At 37.3% G+C, this 16019-nt stretch overlaps 1 protein-coding gene across 1 annotated transcript in view; it reads right to left on the bottom strand.

The window, feature by feature from the left end:
* Window positions 1-174: 174 nt before the first annotated feature.
* The window catches only part of LOC114751767 (uncharacterized), a 30457-nt gene continuing 14612 nt past the window's right edge, over window positions 175-16019 (bottom strand). The window contains 25 exon segments of the mRNA XM_028940437.1: window positions 175-1388; window positions 1532-1601; window positions 1877-1981; window positions 2063-2173; window positions 2263-2367; window positions 2745-2891; window positions 3161-3224; window positions 3304-3660; window positions 3765-4090; window positions 4167-4346; window positions 4434-4484; window positions 4750-4833; window positions 4905-5018; window positions 5983-6256; window positions 8102-8218; window positions 9454-10216; window positions 10301-10484; window positions 10604-10860; window positions 10863-11007; window positions 11107-11178; window positions 11278-11853; window positions 12011-12166; window positions 12250-12378; window positions 13055-14271; window positions 14358-15865. Of these exon segments, the coding sequence (XP_028796270.1) occupies window positions 685-1388; window positions 1532-1601; window positions 1877-1981; window positions 2063-2173; window positions 2263-2367; window positions 2745-2891; window positions 3161-3224; window positions 3304-3660; window positions 3765-4090; window positions 4167-4346; window positions 4434-4484; window positions 4750-4833; window positions 4905-5018; window positions 5983-6256; window positions 8102-8218; window positions 9454-10216; window positions 10301-10484; window positions 10604-10860; window positions 10863-11007; window positions 11107-11178; window positions 11278-11853; window positions 12011-12166; window positions 12250-12378; window positions 13055-14271; window positions 14358-15865 (7816 nt within the window). The 3' untranslated portion in view covers window positions 175-684.

Genomic DNA, 16019 nt, shown 5'->3' with positions numbered 1-16019 from the left:
ATTTTTTAGATTATTGTAATAATTCAAAGGTGACTGTAATTGAAGCTTAGAATATTCTACAAAGATTCTTTATGCTAATATGGATCGATATCGTCATGGTTAATTTTGAGAAACTTCATTGCCGTGTAAGCGGAGAAAATTTCTTGACCCCAAAAAAAAAAAAAAAGCGGAGAAAATTTCAAAATCATTGCCGCCGGAATTTCGAAATCAAACATTATGTGACTATACCAAAATTTACTGTGCATAGAAAGTGAAAACAGCACACTATCGTAAACTGTACAGGTAAGTATTGGTAGCATTTACCTTCCCTAACAAACGGTAAGTGGCGAACCTATGACATACTAATACAACATAATTACAAAGGGGCGGAAAGAAACGAAAATTCGTTCTTGCCTTCAATATTGTTGAATTGCCGCTTCAGATAACAAGAAATCCAACGCCTCCTTCACGTTTGCTTCATCGGGAGAAGTTTCAAAGAAAGTAGGGGGTAATGTGGGTTGGGGGGAAAAAAATTCCTTTCGAATGGGAATGAAGAGACTGATATGCTGTTCATTTTTCTTACTCCTTTTCTAAAGCAAACGCTTTGATAGACTTTTCTTGTTCCCATCCGCAAGGCCCCTTTTGACTGAGAAGGAAAATTGGAGCCGCCCTTATAGCAAGTTGAAAGGTAAATACACATCAAACTTACTTGATATTAGACCTGTGCAGGAAATGACCACAACCCCAACCCTTCTCTTTCCCCTTTTCTATTGTTGACAACAAAATTTGCAGAAAGATCTCTGCATCATTCTCAGATGCCAGTTCCAAGTTTGTCTGAGAAAGTGGAAGATTGCTAGAAAAGTGGTTGAATCGAGCCGCTCTTCTACCACCACCGCTACCTCTCTTGGGAACATGTTGGTGTTGCCTCAATAAGGCATCCGGCCTACTTCCAACAATGTGTACCATGCCTTGACCAGTGTCAGCGTGGATTACACTCTCCAATCCAATCTCCGAGTTGATTATCCACTCCAAGTCAGCCGGAATGCCACAGAATTCAGGTTTACCCAATTTTACCAAATTGGGACAGAAAACAATCAATAGGAATCTCTCTGTTAAAACAACAAACTTGCCATCTTCTCTGAGTGCTTTACAAACTACTAATACCTCATCTTTGTACTTCAAGCCATCATCGGCCTCCACGAGGACAGATGTTCCAACTGCTTCTTCCCAAGAGTATGGTCTTAATGGGAGCTCAACACTTAATGGCCTTGGAATACGAACCCTAAAACGCTGTGATCTTATTTGATTGGGTTTACTGCGGTTTCTAATACTGAGTGCAGTTTTTCCAGTAACTTCAAGAATACTAGCTGCTGGTTTGGCAACAAGTCCCGTTACCCCTAGAGCTATCCCTGCCCCCAGGAAAAAATAGACGTCAGAAAACCACTTTCAGTGGTTGACCAAAACGATGTACAACGACAATCACTGCGTCAATTTACAAAAGGGATTCAATTTATATCAGGAAAAGTTATTAAGATCATCCTAGCTGATTTACCAGAGAGGACACCAGGAAGACCATGTCTCTCAGCTCCTTGTATAGGTGACTGGAGAAGACCAGTGAGTCCCTGGAATCCAAAAAAGCAAGAAGAATGCATTTGAGCAATTACATATGAAGGCAGGACATGCAACATGAGCATCATCTTTACGATGACTGCTACTATTTCACTTTTTCCTTAGAGCTGCACAGATAGAACTTTACATGACTAATTCAAGTGCTGCACAGAACAGTCAAAATATAGAAAGAGAATGCAATCTATATACTCAATAGGAGAAAGGGCACAAGGTCAATAACGCAGTAGAGTATTTCTTGAAAAGCTATCACGTTGTTTCATTCACAAACCTCTAGTAGTTCATTAATTACTCCTTTACTGCCTGAAGTGACATTTAACGGTTGCTTTTCCGTTCTTGAAACTGCTTGATCATCATATGTAAATGCAACAATACCCTGAAAAAATAACAAATGTTAATAATAGTCCAGTTTTGTTATTTTGGGATGAAATCATTATGACATTGAAAGAAGAAACACCTTGCGAGCAGCTTTACTGAACTGAGAAGTTGCATCACTAATGGCATAGACTGTGTTGCTTAAAAGACTAGTGGTGCCTTGGGCCATGCCAGTAATAAGTCCAACAGGGCTCTGACAAATGAGTCAATGATTCTAAATAATCAGTTTATTGAGGTTTCACAGGAGGGCTGAAAAAGGGTTAGCCAAATTATGATTCTTACCTTCGTAATGCTTTTGGCAGGCACAGACAAGAAATCTCTAATACCGAGGCTCATGCTCCTTGCAAAGCCCATGGGATTACCAATAACACCGGCCGAACCAAACAACTTCAATTTCAGAAAGAGGTGCAAGGTGTCAGATATGAAAGCAACACCGAGATGTTTGCACATTTAGAGGAGAAGAGCTCCCCATATAATCATGTAACTCTAATGGTTAATGAAAGCAATAAAATTCAGATATTTAAAAGTGGAGAAGAGCTCCCGATGTAATCATGTAAATTTATTAATTTTTTGAATTCAACATTTGGAAGCCAACTACATAAGCGCAAGTTGAAATCATTTCAAAACAACAGACTTAACCCCAATCCAGTTATCAAGACGTACTCAATGTCTAGAATAACGATGAGGGAATGATTTTTGCACCATCATGTCTGCTTGACATGTATTTGCATGAATAAAGAAACCCCTGTAAAGTCCCTTTTTACCTTGTAGATCTCATGAAGCAGTTGTCGAGTGTAATGTTTGATAAGAACCTCCCGAATAGACTCCAGACTAGCCATATGATGAGCTATTGTTAACTCCTTCATATAGATTCGTGCTCCTTCAACATCAGCAAGGGCCATCAAACCCCTCTGTAATTAATTATAACTTAATAAGAAAATCAAGTTTTGAGATGAGTTGATTCACTAGAATATGTTCATGTCTCTGAAAATAGATGTATATTTTATTGTATTGGTTTTTCATTGTTCAAATGGATAAGATGCCTTAAAAATCTAAAATTATATCTATTTGATTATTATCGGTCCAATTCAGCTTGAACAATTGAGCCAGTGCTTTCACCTATTCAATAACTTAGTCAAAATATATTGTCACGAATCCTTCACATAAATTAACAGCTTACATGGATAATAGATTCTTTGGACGTGAGGATTCGATTTTGAAGCATCCATGGGGCACTAGAAAAACTGCATCAAGTAGGGGATAAATCAAAAACAGGAATTTACAAACTACAATTTTGATGGAACATAATGAAGAATAAATGACCTTAATGTCAATTTGATTGGTGCCAATTCAAGCACTTCAATGTAAATTTTCTTCTGTGTTTTGGATAAAAGATAAATATGCTGCCATGGGGCGCCAATTGGAACTATGGAAGGCAATGACACATTGCGTTTGGAGCTTCCATTATAGACAGGAGTGATCAGTGCAGGATACTGATTATCCCTTGAAATAAAATTCTCAATAGACTGAACAGATAATGAGGAATCCTTTACTGAATCCCCATCGGAGTGATGGGAAGATGACATGATTAGATACTGAAGCGTAGAAGCAGCTTGTGTAAAGAACTCAAATAAGCTTAATATGACCTCTTGCTCAAGTTCCAGACAAAAGTCCGCAATGCTGCAAGCATTGAATATAACATGAGGAGTTAGAAGAATATAAACACAAAGCAATGCAAACAACTATAAACTCAAAATAAGCACCAAATTAAGCATAAGATGTACCTCAATTTTATGTATTCAAATGAAACAAATGAAATGTCTTTCTTTCTCCATTTTGATATCGCTAGGAAGAACACAGGATCATGGAAGCTGTTAAAGCAATTCATTTGATTTATTTTCTCCGCTCGTCTTGCAACATCGTCCTTAGATTTCATATTGTCAGCCTCATAGGATTTGTATTCTCTATCAAAGGACAACATAACTGGATATGGAGTAGACCGCAATTGGTTATCAACTTGTAAAAATGAGATCTCAAAAGAAAGACTCTGCCGATCCAAGCTTTGAAGCAGATAGGTTCTTAAGTCCTTCATACAGACAAAAAGCAATTCCTACAACAATGATAACTGTTTAACAGAGGTTGAAGACAGCCAAGAAATATATAAAAAAGATAAGCAGTTCAAATACCTGTGAATAAGAATTAATCAAAGAGATACCAAGATATGGAATAACAATTGATATTTTCTCCTTGTACTCTGGCAGTTCGGCAAGATTATGATCGTGTAGCTTTTTCCCTGCAGAATGTGAGAGACCTGGCATCTTTACATTACTAGGAACATGGCAGTTTGAATCAAGAACACTGAGGACCTGCAAGAAATAGAAGTTAACAGGGGATAAGAATGGAGATATTGGCGTGTCATATTTGTAAGGAACAAAGGCACTATGGATTCATACCTTTGTTGCACCCTCTGCATGGACTGATAAAAAGAATGTCCTCTCTGGCTTCTGAAACCATCATCAGTGCAAACAATCATGAGCATCATGAAAGCTGAACTTAAGCCCAAAGATTTAGTAATATAATTAAATCAAGAGATTATAAACCATTACTGAATTTCCCCAAAAAAAAAAAGGGGCATTCACAACTATTTCAATATTAACTACTGAAACACATGCATCAATATGTCAAGCAAACAACAGTTAGGAGCTTCCAAAGGGACATGTTTGGAGAAAATGAGCAAGAGGAATATATTGAGAAAAGGCCACAGTTTACCTCTGAGGTGGGCGGTAAGTAGACAGGAATATATTCTTTCACGTCGTCAAGGGCATATGATCCTAAAACTCGCTCTCCGGGTACCTTTAATGACAACAAACCTTGTCAGGAAAAGTCATTGAAATTCAATATTTTTAAATACAAAAATGGTTTACCTCCACACTAAGACGATGAGGATAGCACGGTTCATCCCAGGCATAAAGGCATGACGTATAGGAGTGAACAACAGTCTCAAACATTTCACATCTCTGCTGATATATTCTCAATCTCTACAAAGCAGCAAGAGCAGGGAAGAAATTTCAATGAGCATTGAACGTGAAAAAGAAAACACCGGACATTCTTTTGACATTAAGTGCTTGACAGCTGCAAAAGTTTAAATAAGTCTACTTATCATTCATCTTCAATGCATACAAAACAACTAACTCGATGTCAAGATGTGGCAAAATAATAAAAAACTAACAAGAACCGTTAAAGATAGTGAAAGGCCAAAGATGCTCTTGAAGCGTTGAGCTTCTAAAATGCCTTAGGCAAGAGATCACAGAAGAATGCACGCCCAAATGATGCGAGATGCTAAAATGAAGCCAAAAATATGTTACATGTTTTTTTTTAAAAAAAAATAGATATTTGTAAATTTAGAGTAACATTTGGGTTTAGAAAAACATGAAGTCTGAATAATATTTAAAGACAAGAATAATTAACCTATCCTATTCTCTTGGATGTCGAAGGCTGCACCTCTGAGGTTGCATTTTGATAGTTTCTTATTTACACCTATTGATATTTTGTATTTTTGGGCTAGGCCTGTAAGCTAACCCTTCTCATGTTGCTCGCAAAATAAGAGGCACCCGAAGTGCATGCCTAGAACAAGGGAACAAAAGCCAGAGGTGCACGCCTTCCTGTACCCAATTGAAGGCAGCACCTCCCCCGGTGTGAGAGGTGCCAGCCACAAATAGCGACTTGCTTCCGCCCCTTGGGTCTGAGGTGAATGCCTTTGACATCACTTGAACCGTTAACTTTAAAATAGAAGTAGAAATTAACATATCCACTACTACCATAGTGACATGAAAAGATAAAAAAAGCAGAACACAGATATTGACTGACATATGACAATTAACTGTTTGTAATCATATTATAGTATAGTAAATCAAGTCAAAGAGGAATGTCTAAAGGAAAGCCCAATCTTATTTGGGCCCCAAGAAGTGCTGGTTGTAGCTGGGGAAAAAAAAAGGGACAAACCTCCTTTGAGAAATTATCAATTCTGTATGGCATATAGCCAGTGTCATCATTTGACAAGAGGATCAATATAGTCCCTGAGTTTCCTTTGATGCTTCCAACAATTTTTTCATCACCCATGGATATATCGGCATTTTGCACTTCAACTCGTATCATATGTATGGTTCCAGAAACGAAGTTCCTCATTTTTAATTGAGTATCACCTAGGTGATCTGGTAAGAAACTTCCAGACCACTGCCATCCAGGTTCATCATAAGATATTGAAACAACCAGGTCCCTGTGCACATTACAATTGTTTAAATGAAACGAAGGAAGAAGGAGAAGGTGCCTTGCAAAAATTAGTACTACAACAACAGAGAATAAACAGGCATCAAATATCACATAATATAAAAATAGACATTTTAGAGTATAATTTTCAACAATCCAATTACTGCATGATGAAAGTGTATTATACTAACCATACAGGAAAAACCTTAGTTAATTTTGCAAAGAATATGATTTGAATCAAGCACACACAAGTGAGAACATTTGCACAAATGAAGCCGTTGAATAAATTTTTATAGAATGCATTACTCTCCTACCACTTCATGAAGAAAAATGTTACGCTGATCATGCATGCAAGATTTTAAATAAATTGTTACATGTGAGCAAGTTTGATTTAAATAGCTGAAAGCTCATTTAGAACGTCAGCATGAACACACAGCTCAAGAATGGGGTGAAAAGCACAATTAAGTAGGGTGTAGGACAAGGAGGGAAGAGGTAGAGGGGATGAAGAAAAGCGGAACAAATAAGAGATAAAAGAGGGAGAAAAGGAAGAAGCAGACCAATAGGGGAAGAGAGCTGACAAAGCGAATTTAGTTTCAATAACAATTCATTAACAGGGTCCACAATGAAAATAACCCCAGGCTAGGCTATCTAGAGAGCCCTAACAACAACGACAACAACAAACTTAATATAAAGTCAACTTGAATTAAAAATAAAAGAAAAGCTGGCTTAAACTCCAATAAAAGAAAGCGAAAAAGAGTAAACAGCTTAAGAACACCTGATACAAAACGAAAAAAAGTCATAAGAATAAATTACTACTACATAAAATAAAGGTTTCCTAGTTTCTCTTCATTTCTCCCTTGCATGAAAGAACTCTCCCATGGAGAGTAACATTGCCAATATGATTCCAATATGCCAAGATGAGAGCAAGCAACCCCTCCAATTAGCATCTAAACCAGGGAAACCTTTCTAGCAAACAAGATAATGGTGACGGGAGTCATAAGGAGAACAAAAATTTGATCAATCATAACCACAGTACCAGGTGGCACAACGGACTCCGGCAAAGTGGGATCTAGGTAGAGAAACTTCTCCTTAGTGATCCAAGTAGAACCCAAGTCTCTAAAACCTTTCCAACAAAAAGGTAATAATAGAAGGGTTCATGAGGAGAGTGCACAGCATGCTCTTCCATAGCCAAATTCCCAAAACTACAACAAGAAGCCTTATCCCACTAAGTGGGATTGGCCACACAGATCACACTACTAATGTGCTCATCAACAACCCACTCTTGAGATTGTAAAAATTCTTGATACCCGATAAATTATTTATTAACCTTAATTGCAAACACAATCTCCTATCACAAACCCTAATTCATAGATAATGATTACATAAATTAATTCATAATTGATATTCCCTAAACTGCATCATGTAAAAGGCAAACTATTGGTGTGCATTAATCATACAGTACATAAACCTTACAAAGTACATGGCATTAATGTATAGTTGAATGAAGATTCCCCATCAGATGAGACATGCAAAGGTTATCCAATGATATAATTTACTCCAACGATACATAGACACCAACTAACTCATGTATATATATCCATATATTTCTAGTTAATTCTACTGTCAACAATGAATATACTATAATAAAGCAGCTTAGAGTGTACATGCTTCAAATTTCAGCATCTCAAGGTGAATAACTGAAAGGGGAAGTCCCAATGAACTACATACAGATATTAAACATAGCCTTACCAGAATTCACAAGATGACTAATCAATTAGGAGAAGCATTTTGCTACACATGTTGCATTCAGCCAATGCAAAAGCAACTGGTTATATCCGAGATAAACATGACTCACCTGGTTGTATCTGTCCAGTGAAGATGAGCATGTTCTCCTATGCCCAAATGAAATATGACGTCAGTACCCTTTTGCTTATAACGTACGTCCTTGCTGCATGCATTGCTGATAACATATCTGCACAATTAGACCCCTACTAATCAGACAGGATGACACCTCACATGAAATCAAAGATGTAAGAAACAACAGATCACCCTAAAAGCTAAAGCTTAGCTTTTAGGAGGCCCAAGGATGATTTCTTAATCTGTAATGCTCAATCACATTATAGTGCTTTAGATTTATCAGGCGGACAAACCTACGGCCCAGCCCACATTTTCACCATATTAAACATTGATTAGATAGGCAGGACGATAGTGTTAGGTTTGACCAAAACATAGTTTTCAAGGCCAGGCAGGGTATCGAATAGGTGAGAACCCAAGTTACTGGATCACGGGTTCAACTGTTAAATCATTAATCAAACTGGTTGAACATAAAAGGTATAACGGATAGAAAATTTTAATCATACATTAGTAATTAAAAAATATTAATTTAAAATAATTTAAACTTCAAGCATCCAAAATTTCTTTTACACAACTCATTTTTAAAGGATAAAAAATATAATTTCAAAAACCTAATTCATTAAATATATTATTCTAAATGGACTGGATAATTATAAATAAATAATTTTTAATGCACTACGCACATTTGTTAGACTGTGCCAAGAGAATTTCGAGTCACATATCATTTAAGGATGAGGTAATTCACAAATAATCTCCTGTGTTTCCAGTCCCTCATTCATTAAATGGACAGTTGGATGAGCCATATTTTCAAAACTTTGCAAATACACATGGGTTATCCTATGCAAAAGTGAATTCAAAATTGTCCCACCCAGCTGATCTAGTCTAGTTGCCAAACCACTAGCAAGCTCTTCACGACTTAACCAAAGATCGAATATCATGCCCAAAAATTAAGCAATCACGAAAGCTAAAGCTAATACCATTTGTTTCTGCTTATAAGTCACTTGAACCTTAAGCCCGCAAACCAAGAAATGCATTAAATTGATTTTTTTCCACATATGCCCTTACTAAAGAAGGGTATTAAAAATATGTTTTATATTTTCTCTCACCTATTTACTTTATCTCTCGCTATACTTGTTAAGTCAACAACGATAAAATTAGAAAAGGCTCACTAATTACCCTACAAGTGACTTATACTCAAGAACAAACTTTTTCCCTACAAGAGACTTATGAATATGAACAGAGTGGTACAAGGAAGTTGTTGAGTCCATTGCATAGAAATTTTTTCAGTAAGATACACAAATGCATCAGAGCTCTTTCTTGCCCCCAAAATAAACATGAGGACAAAATTGTTACCTGGGCTGGAAAGTAATTGCATTTATCCTTCCAGTATATGATTCAACAACCGAGGTAGATGTCATTGCCAGAATGAATGCAGAGTTTGCCGATGACTGAGGAACAAGGATGTTACTTGAACCACTAGGCGGTGAAAGTGAAAAAGTGCTTGACCATAATGAATATGGTGACTTTTCCATAACATATTCAGGCCAACATCTACTAACTTTAACCAGAACATTATTTATAGAGGAAACAGGGTTTGGCGAATAAATGCATGGCCCAACCTTTCCATGGCCACGATGACCAGAACCTAAAGTTTTTGAAGTTGACTGAACCCTTGAGCTTAGTCCACTCTTATAGCCGCTTAAACAAGAATTTTGGAGTTTTGAATTATTTATAATTGTTTTCCTCTCTATATTCTCCTGGCAACTTTCAGGGAAAAAGGGGCTGCTTGGGAAACTCCTCGAGGGGCTAACTTTCTCTCGAATTGAGATAATACGATTACCCAGCGAACTCTTTGGGTGAGGAGGCATATCAGCATCTGAATCATGGCCGAAGCACAAGAGAGAAAAGCCATCCTTTTTCCCTACAAGGGTTTCGTTTTCATCAAGATCATAATAGGAAGGGATAAAGGTACGCTGTTCCTTAATTTCAGGAGAGGCTTCTGTGATACAGAGGGGGAAACCTGTGCAGTTATACAAAAGGAAGGGAACAGATATGATGACTTCCCTACTACCTGAATATGCATCCATCACCTTCTCCACAGTCACATACATAGGGCCTACAAGTAATGATGAATAAAACGGTTAAATAGTGCTTTTAGAATTCAATTAAAACTACAAAAAAGTGGAAGTTTGTTGGTTACCACGTAGACTGCTTGACCCAAAGGTCAGTGTTTCAGATAATAAATATTTGTTTTCACTAAATTTAGCAGTTGTGGAGAAAGTTTCCAATCGAGGAAATTTAAAATATGAAGGGTTGAATCCATCAATGCAGATCTCCAGTCCAAGATCATGTGAAGGATCAATGTGATAAACAGTAGCTTCCCCCTAGAAAAGAAAACATGTTGTAAACTAATCAGAAGCTGTTGCTCCAGTACCAAAAAAAAAAGAAAAGAAAAGAAGTGAACAGAATTATATATGCCGTATGGAGTATTGACATCACAAACCTCTGAAACTGCCATTGTATGATTTACCCCGCCACTATCAGTGGTCAAAACAATATCCTTAGGAATGTAGTTGTTCACTGTTAACGGAACACTGAGGACTATGTGATGAATTAACCGATTGTTTGCCTCATCCACAGGCATATTCCTTTTCATCCAGCCAGGTGACATCAAGCTGATGTTTGAGACTGATAGGCAACATCGAAATGCAGAACTGCTAGGATTAGTTGGATAGCAAACAAAGGACTTGAAGTTTCCTATTTTGTGTCCAATGAGAGAAGCTTTGAGAGGTTGTGAGCTTCACTCCACAGGAAAGAGTTTCCAACTGGTCGCCACCTTAGAGAGCCAGCTTCAGCCAGATGTAATGGCAAAGGTAACTGTTGTCCAGGATATACAGGATCTAATATCTGAAATGGTGAAACGTTGCATCACAGAAGTAATATCATTTGTAAAATATCCCTTGCCTAATTACGAAAATTGTGGAATATGAAGATAAGCTTGTGTACCTTTGGTGACAACCCAAGAGGAATATCAAATCGTAGTTCCAAAGGTGTAGAAGTTGCATTTGAAAGTATAACCTGAATGTTCAAACTTAGATCATAATAAGGAAAGAAAAGGATGTTCAAACAAAATGAAACTTAACGGCAACATGAAGACAACGCATCTTTGGTACATACAGTAGAGTATATCCGTATTAACTTGCTATGGTGCAGCACTGAAACATCGAAGACAACCGGAACAACAAAACAAGAGGCTGTATCAGTTTGACTGTCCTTTTCATTTTCATTGCAAGCCTTGGAGAAATTAACCTCGAAGCATGTAAGTCCTACTAAATCCATTGACATTGGGGCAGATGGCACAGATGTTCCATCAAGCTGTATAGTGATATAATGATGAGAAAATCCGCTTGACCTTTGCTCGTTTAGACAATCAGAAGAACAAGAAGGCTTGTAACGAGCAAGTTGTTCTTCTGTATTGTCATTCATGTATATTGGAACAGCAGAACCTGGTTCTACGCATATTCTGTTTTTCTCGTCCAAGTCATCAGGCTGATCAGGGTTGACAGGGCTGCTATATACATAACAGAAAAGGGGCACAGAAGTCAAGTTTTGAAGAACATAAGGAGCAGCACACTTTCTAGCATGCATATATTCAGCCGAAGGTAGAGGCACCATTTTGTTTCCTTCAGAAGGATCTTTGGACCCCATCAGATGCCAGGCATCCATAACCATCTCAATGATTCTAGAAATACACTGAAAAGAAATTGGGCCATCAAAACAAATCAGATTACTAACATGTCAAGGACTATTTCTCTTTCATCTTAGTAGTTTAAGCTGTTAAATGAAAACCTATGAACAGTTCTCATATCATCTATATATGGCATAGTCGAGAAAACAGCAAATGATGTACCTCAATTAAGGATTCTGAAATATTAATGTTAAGCTCAGCTGCTGAGTCAAGAATGATATCAGTTGTTACGGAGCTATTCAGCAGAACATTCATTTCTTGTTTTCTAAATAAAGTCAACTGAAATTGCCACGGCTCAATAAAAGGCTCCCAACATACCTGTAGTTTTTGAAGCAGACAATATGGTTATCAGTAGATTACTCATATTAAACAAGGGATAACTGTAATTCAACAACTTGCACCTTTTCAATGTTATTGTAGTTTACTTGAAAATCACAAGTGACCGAGCATTCCATGTCTTTTTCAGTCATGTTGACAAGCAAGAGGATATTCCTCACCAGAATGTCCAACTGGGGCCCATTACAGCTCCACTACAGAAAATGAAAAAGATTGTATGATATAAAAATTGAAAAATGCAAAGAATATAAGAAATTCAATAGAAGTACATATTGAAGTTAAACAAATTTCAGACGCTATTGAATCCAAACTATTTCAAAAAAGTGACTCAAGCGAACAGTATAAAAAAGGAACATTTTTCCTTTGGTTAAAGGGGAAAAAATACATCAGGAAGCAGATAAGAGCACAAGACCTCAACAAAAGAAAGCAAGAACAATATGAAAAAAGAACAGCCTATGAAATGCCCCAAAAGAGATTTATGCACAGTGCACTAATAAGAAGCCGTCATATCTTTCCCACAATTTTAAGGAAAACAAATGTCCACGAAGATACAGGCATTCCTCTCCAATAAGCCAGTTCATGTCTCTTGCATTGCCATTCACTAGACTGCATTCATCCACAAAGAAATGCAATTTATGGCTAGTTTCATCCTGTCACTGTCGTTTTCTGCTTTGCTTACTTCTTTCCTCTCCTCCTCTTTCTCCCAATCTTTTTTAGTCTAAAAGAATAGCCTCCATAAATTTTCACTCATATAGAAACTTTGAATGAAATACAATAGGGGGGAAAAAAGAATAAGAGACAAACAAACAAAAAACAGCAGAAAGAAAAATATGCTTCTAAGATTTACATAGCAAAGATAGCGATCAATACCCTTCCATCAGTTAATAGAAAAGAGACCTTCCTCAACTGGAATTTAAAATCAATGTCAAACAATGAAAGTTGAGAAGGCCGTTCCTCAGGAATATTGAATTTTACAGCACCCCAGAAAAAGAAAACAGGATGTGAAAGCCACACATTTGAGAGATCACACAGAATCGTCAGTTTCAATGGCCTGGTGTCTTTCTGATTGGCATGGTATACAGCCTCCAGGTAAACCTGAACAATCTCAAAAAGGGGCCAAGATATACACATTCTGTCCTCAATTATCTTTATTGTGCCACTGAATTTATCCACATTGGAGTTTAATTGGATGCCTGTGCTATTTACTAGTAATTCAAACCGACTCATGTGGAAAGAAACAGAAAGATGTTTCAAGTTTGTTTCTTCATCAGTTTCAAAAGATATGCTTGAGGATGTCAGCCTGAGATCTTCACCAAACTGAAGATCAAGAGAAGATTCTTCAGTAACTGATATAGGAATGTGAAATGTCACATCGACCTCATCTGACTTCAGAGTCAGCAAAACAATATCCTTCTTCTCTTCTGATGCAAAATGTGCCAAGGTGCTTTCAGAACGATGGAAACCCGAAGGATCTCTAACCGCAGTCTCCTTTACAGGAGCATCAGCATTGTGAAGAAAACAATTCAATGATGCATCCAAGGGCACAGTCTTTACAAAATGTTGACAAAACTGATTAAGAAAGTTAACAACCTCCATCCACTCAGAAAAATGTAGCCAGATATTAAGTGATGGAAGGCAAAAAGAGAGTTCATTGTCACCCTCAATTGATTTGAAGAAACTGATGTGAAGCACTAACGTGGATGAGCATGTGGATGTGCATTTTGCTAACACCTGTGAATCTTGAAGAGAATGTAACGCTAAAGAAGAGAAACCCAAGTCTAGCCTCACCAAAGAATCATTTATTAGTGATGCAGAGCAGTTAAATCGCATATCAGTTTTGGATATCAACTCTGCAGAATCTTCTTTTGTACGATAGAAGTTTATCAACAAAGACTGAACGCAACAGTTCATTTCTGTATATATAATGGATGAAACCGTCGGAGAAACTGCTCTGATCTCCTTTAAACTTCTCTTTGAATGGATAAACTGCAAAACATCTGATTTGAAATAACTGGACTGGTCAACAACTGAGGACATCTCATCAATGACATCTACCAAGGCTGTCAATCCCTCAAAGATGTGGCTATCTGTTAGCACACGCACACACAAAGAATCAGTATACATAGATAATGCAACAACATTAAAAATAGGGGAACATGGATAAGAGTTCTACCTTCAGCAATAATTTGACAGCTCCTTATGACTGTCATGAGGCACGTCACCGGATAAGAGTTTTGCCAATTGGATTCATTTCCAATTGAAATTCTGACCCAAACATCAGCACTTATGGGTGCAATTAAAGCAACATCCACACATTCAGTATTTTGTTTGATTATTGATGAACCTAACTTGTCAACCCTAAATCGCATAAATGATAGGAACAAGTCCCTACCAAACATATTCAAACAGTGATTTCTCCGGGCAAGCTTATCAATTGAGACCATATAGTCAAGAGGAATGTCCCTTATTTCATTATCTGAACAAGAATTATCAATAAAACTACAGTAAAGCTGTGGTATCTCGACCTTAAGAAATTGATGCTCCTTATTCTCCACAGGCAAAATGAGGGTAGAATCCAAGATTTCAAACTTGTATGTAATGCTTTTGTCATTTTCGACATTTATGTAACTCTGCTCTTTGATGAGGAGCTGATCAGTTGAACGGCCACCCCAATCAGACAATGAGAAGTACCCAATCATGATGGATAAATATTCAGGAGGTAGCATGCAAGAGACATGCTGAGTACTGACACTTACTTCAAGCTTAGTCGTCGAAGGAATATTTTGACCATTTCTGACACGGACATTTAAAATAGGAGTCAGATTTGCTGAAGACGGGCCCCATAGGTAATCATGAAAATTTTTTGTCCACCAAGGGGAGGTAAGAACCAATCCTTCGGAGGAACACAATATATCCATACTGTCTCCACAAAAGAATAGAGAAGACTTGCATGTAGGCAACATAATTGTTCCAACTATGCATGCTGAATCATGAAAATGCGCTGTCAACCCACATATATTCAACTCAAGAGAAAAAGGTATGTCGCAAAATTTAGACCTTCTCATGTTGATGCTGGGACTTCTGATTTTTTGGTCCCTCAGTATAAAATATTTTCTCCAGTCAGAAATGGCATATAACAGCACATTCTCTAAATTACCTAGAGAACCAGAATTGCAGATAGTAACAAATGGAAAGTGATCCACCGGAATGCATGCTGATTCAGAGGATCCAGGTTCAACATAGTTTGAGAAGCCAAACTTTTCTAACCCAAGGCTTGCTATTGCTTTTGAAATGTCAATGTCATTTCCAGCAGACAAATTCTCAGAAGTGGTGCCATATGCAGTCAATCTATCAAAAAATCTGACAAGCAATCCAACTACATGTGGATAGCAGTGGATATCAGCATTATTTACATACATAGTACACTTTTGACCAACTGTATTAGTCCTAGGAGATTCATAATGAATGCAAAAACATGCATTAGCCAACATAGGTACACCAGGACATCGATCAGATTCATTGCATGTTTCAGAAACAGAAACTTCAATTGCAGGGCCAGGAGAAGAAAATTTCCCAGTTGAAAATAATATACAGCTATTCTTTTCATCTTGCAGTTTATAATTAGAGATTCTTAAAGACTGCATACGGACAAAAAATTCCTCAAACTCCATAGAAGCATACCTGCAAATGGTACAGTAACATGCAAAAACGGTTCTGTGAATATTGTGCATCCCTCTTGAAACAAAACAAGAATAGAAAGAAAATAGTGGTCAGAAAAATCTACATGCACATGCTTCAGGAAAACAATGACCACCTGAAAGTGAAATCAGGTACA

The sequence above is a fragment of the Neltuma alba genome, unplaced genomic scaffold, assembly GCF_004799145.2.
Source record: "Neltuma alba isolate B1F8T4 unplaced genomic scaffold, ASM479914v2 tig00007094_pilon, whole genome shotgun sequence".
NCBI classification, from domain to species: domain Eukaryota; kingdom Viridiplantae; phylum Streptophyta; class Magnoliopsida; order Fabales; family Fabaceae; genus Neltuma; species Neltuma alba.
The sequence above is the reverse complement of the archived record's forward strand: the minus strand, read 5'-3'. Positions and strand labels throughout refer to the sequence as shown.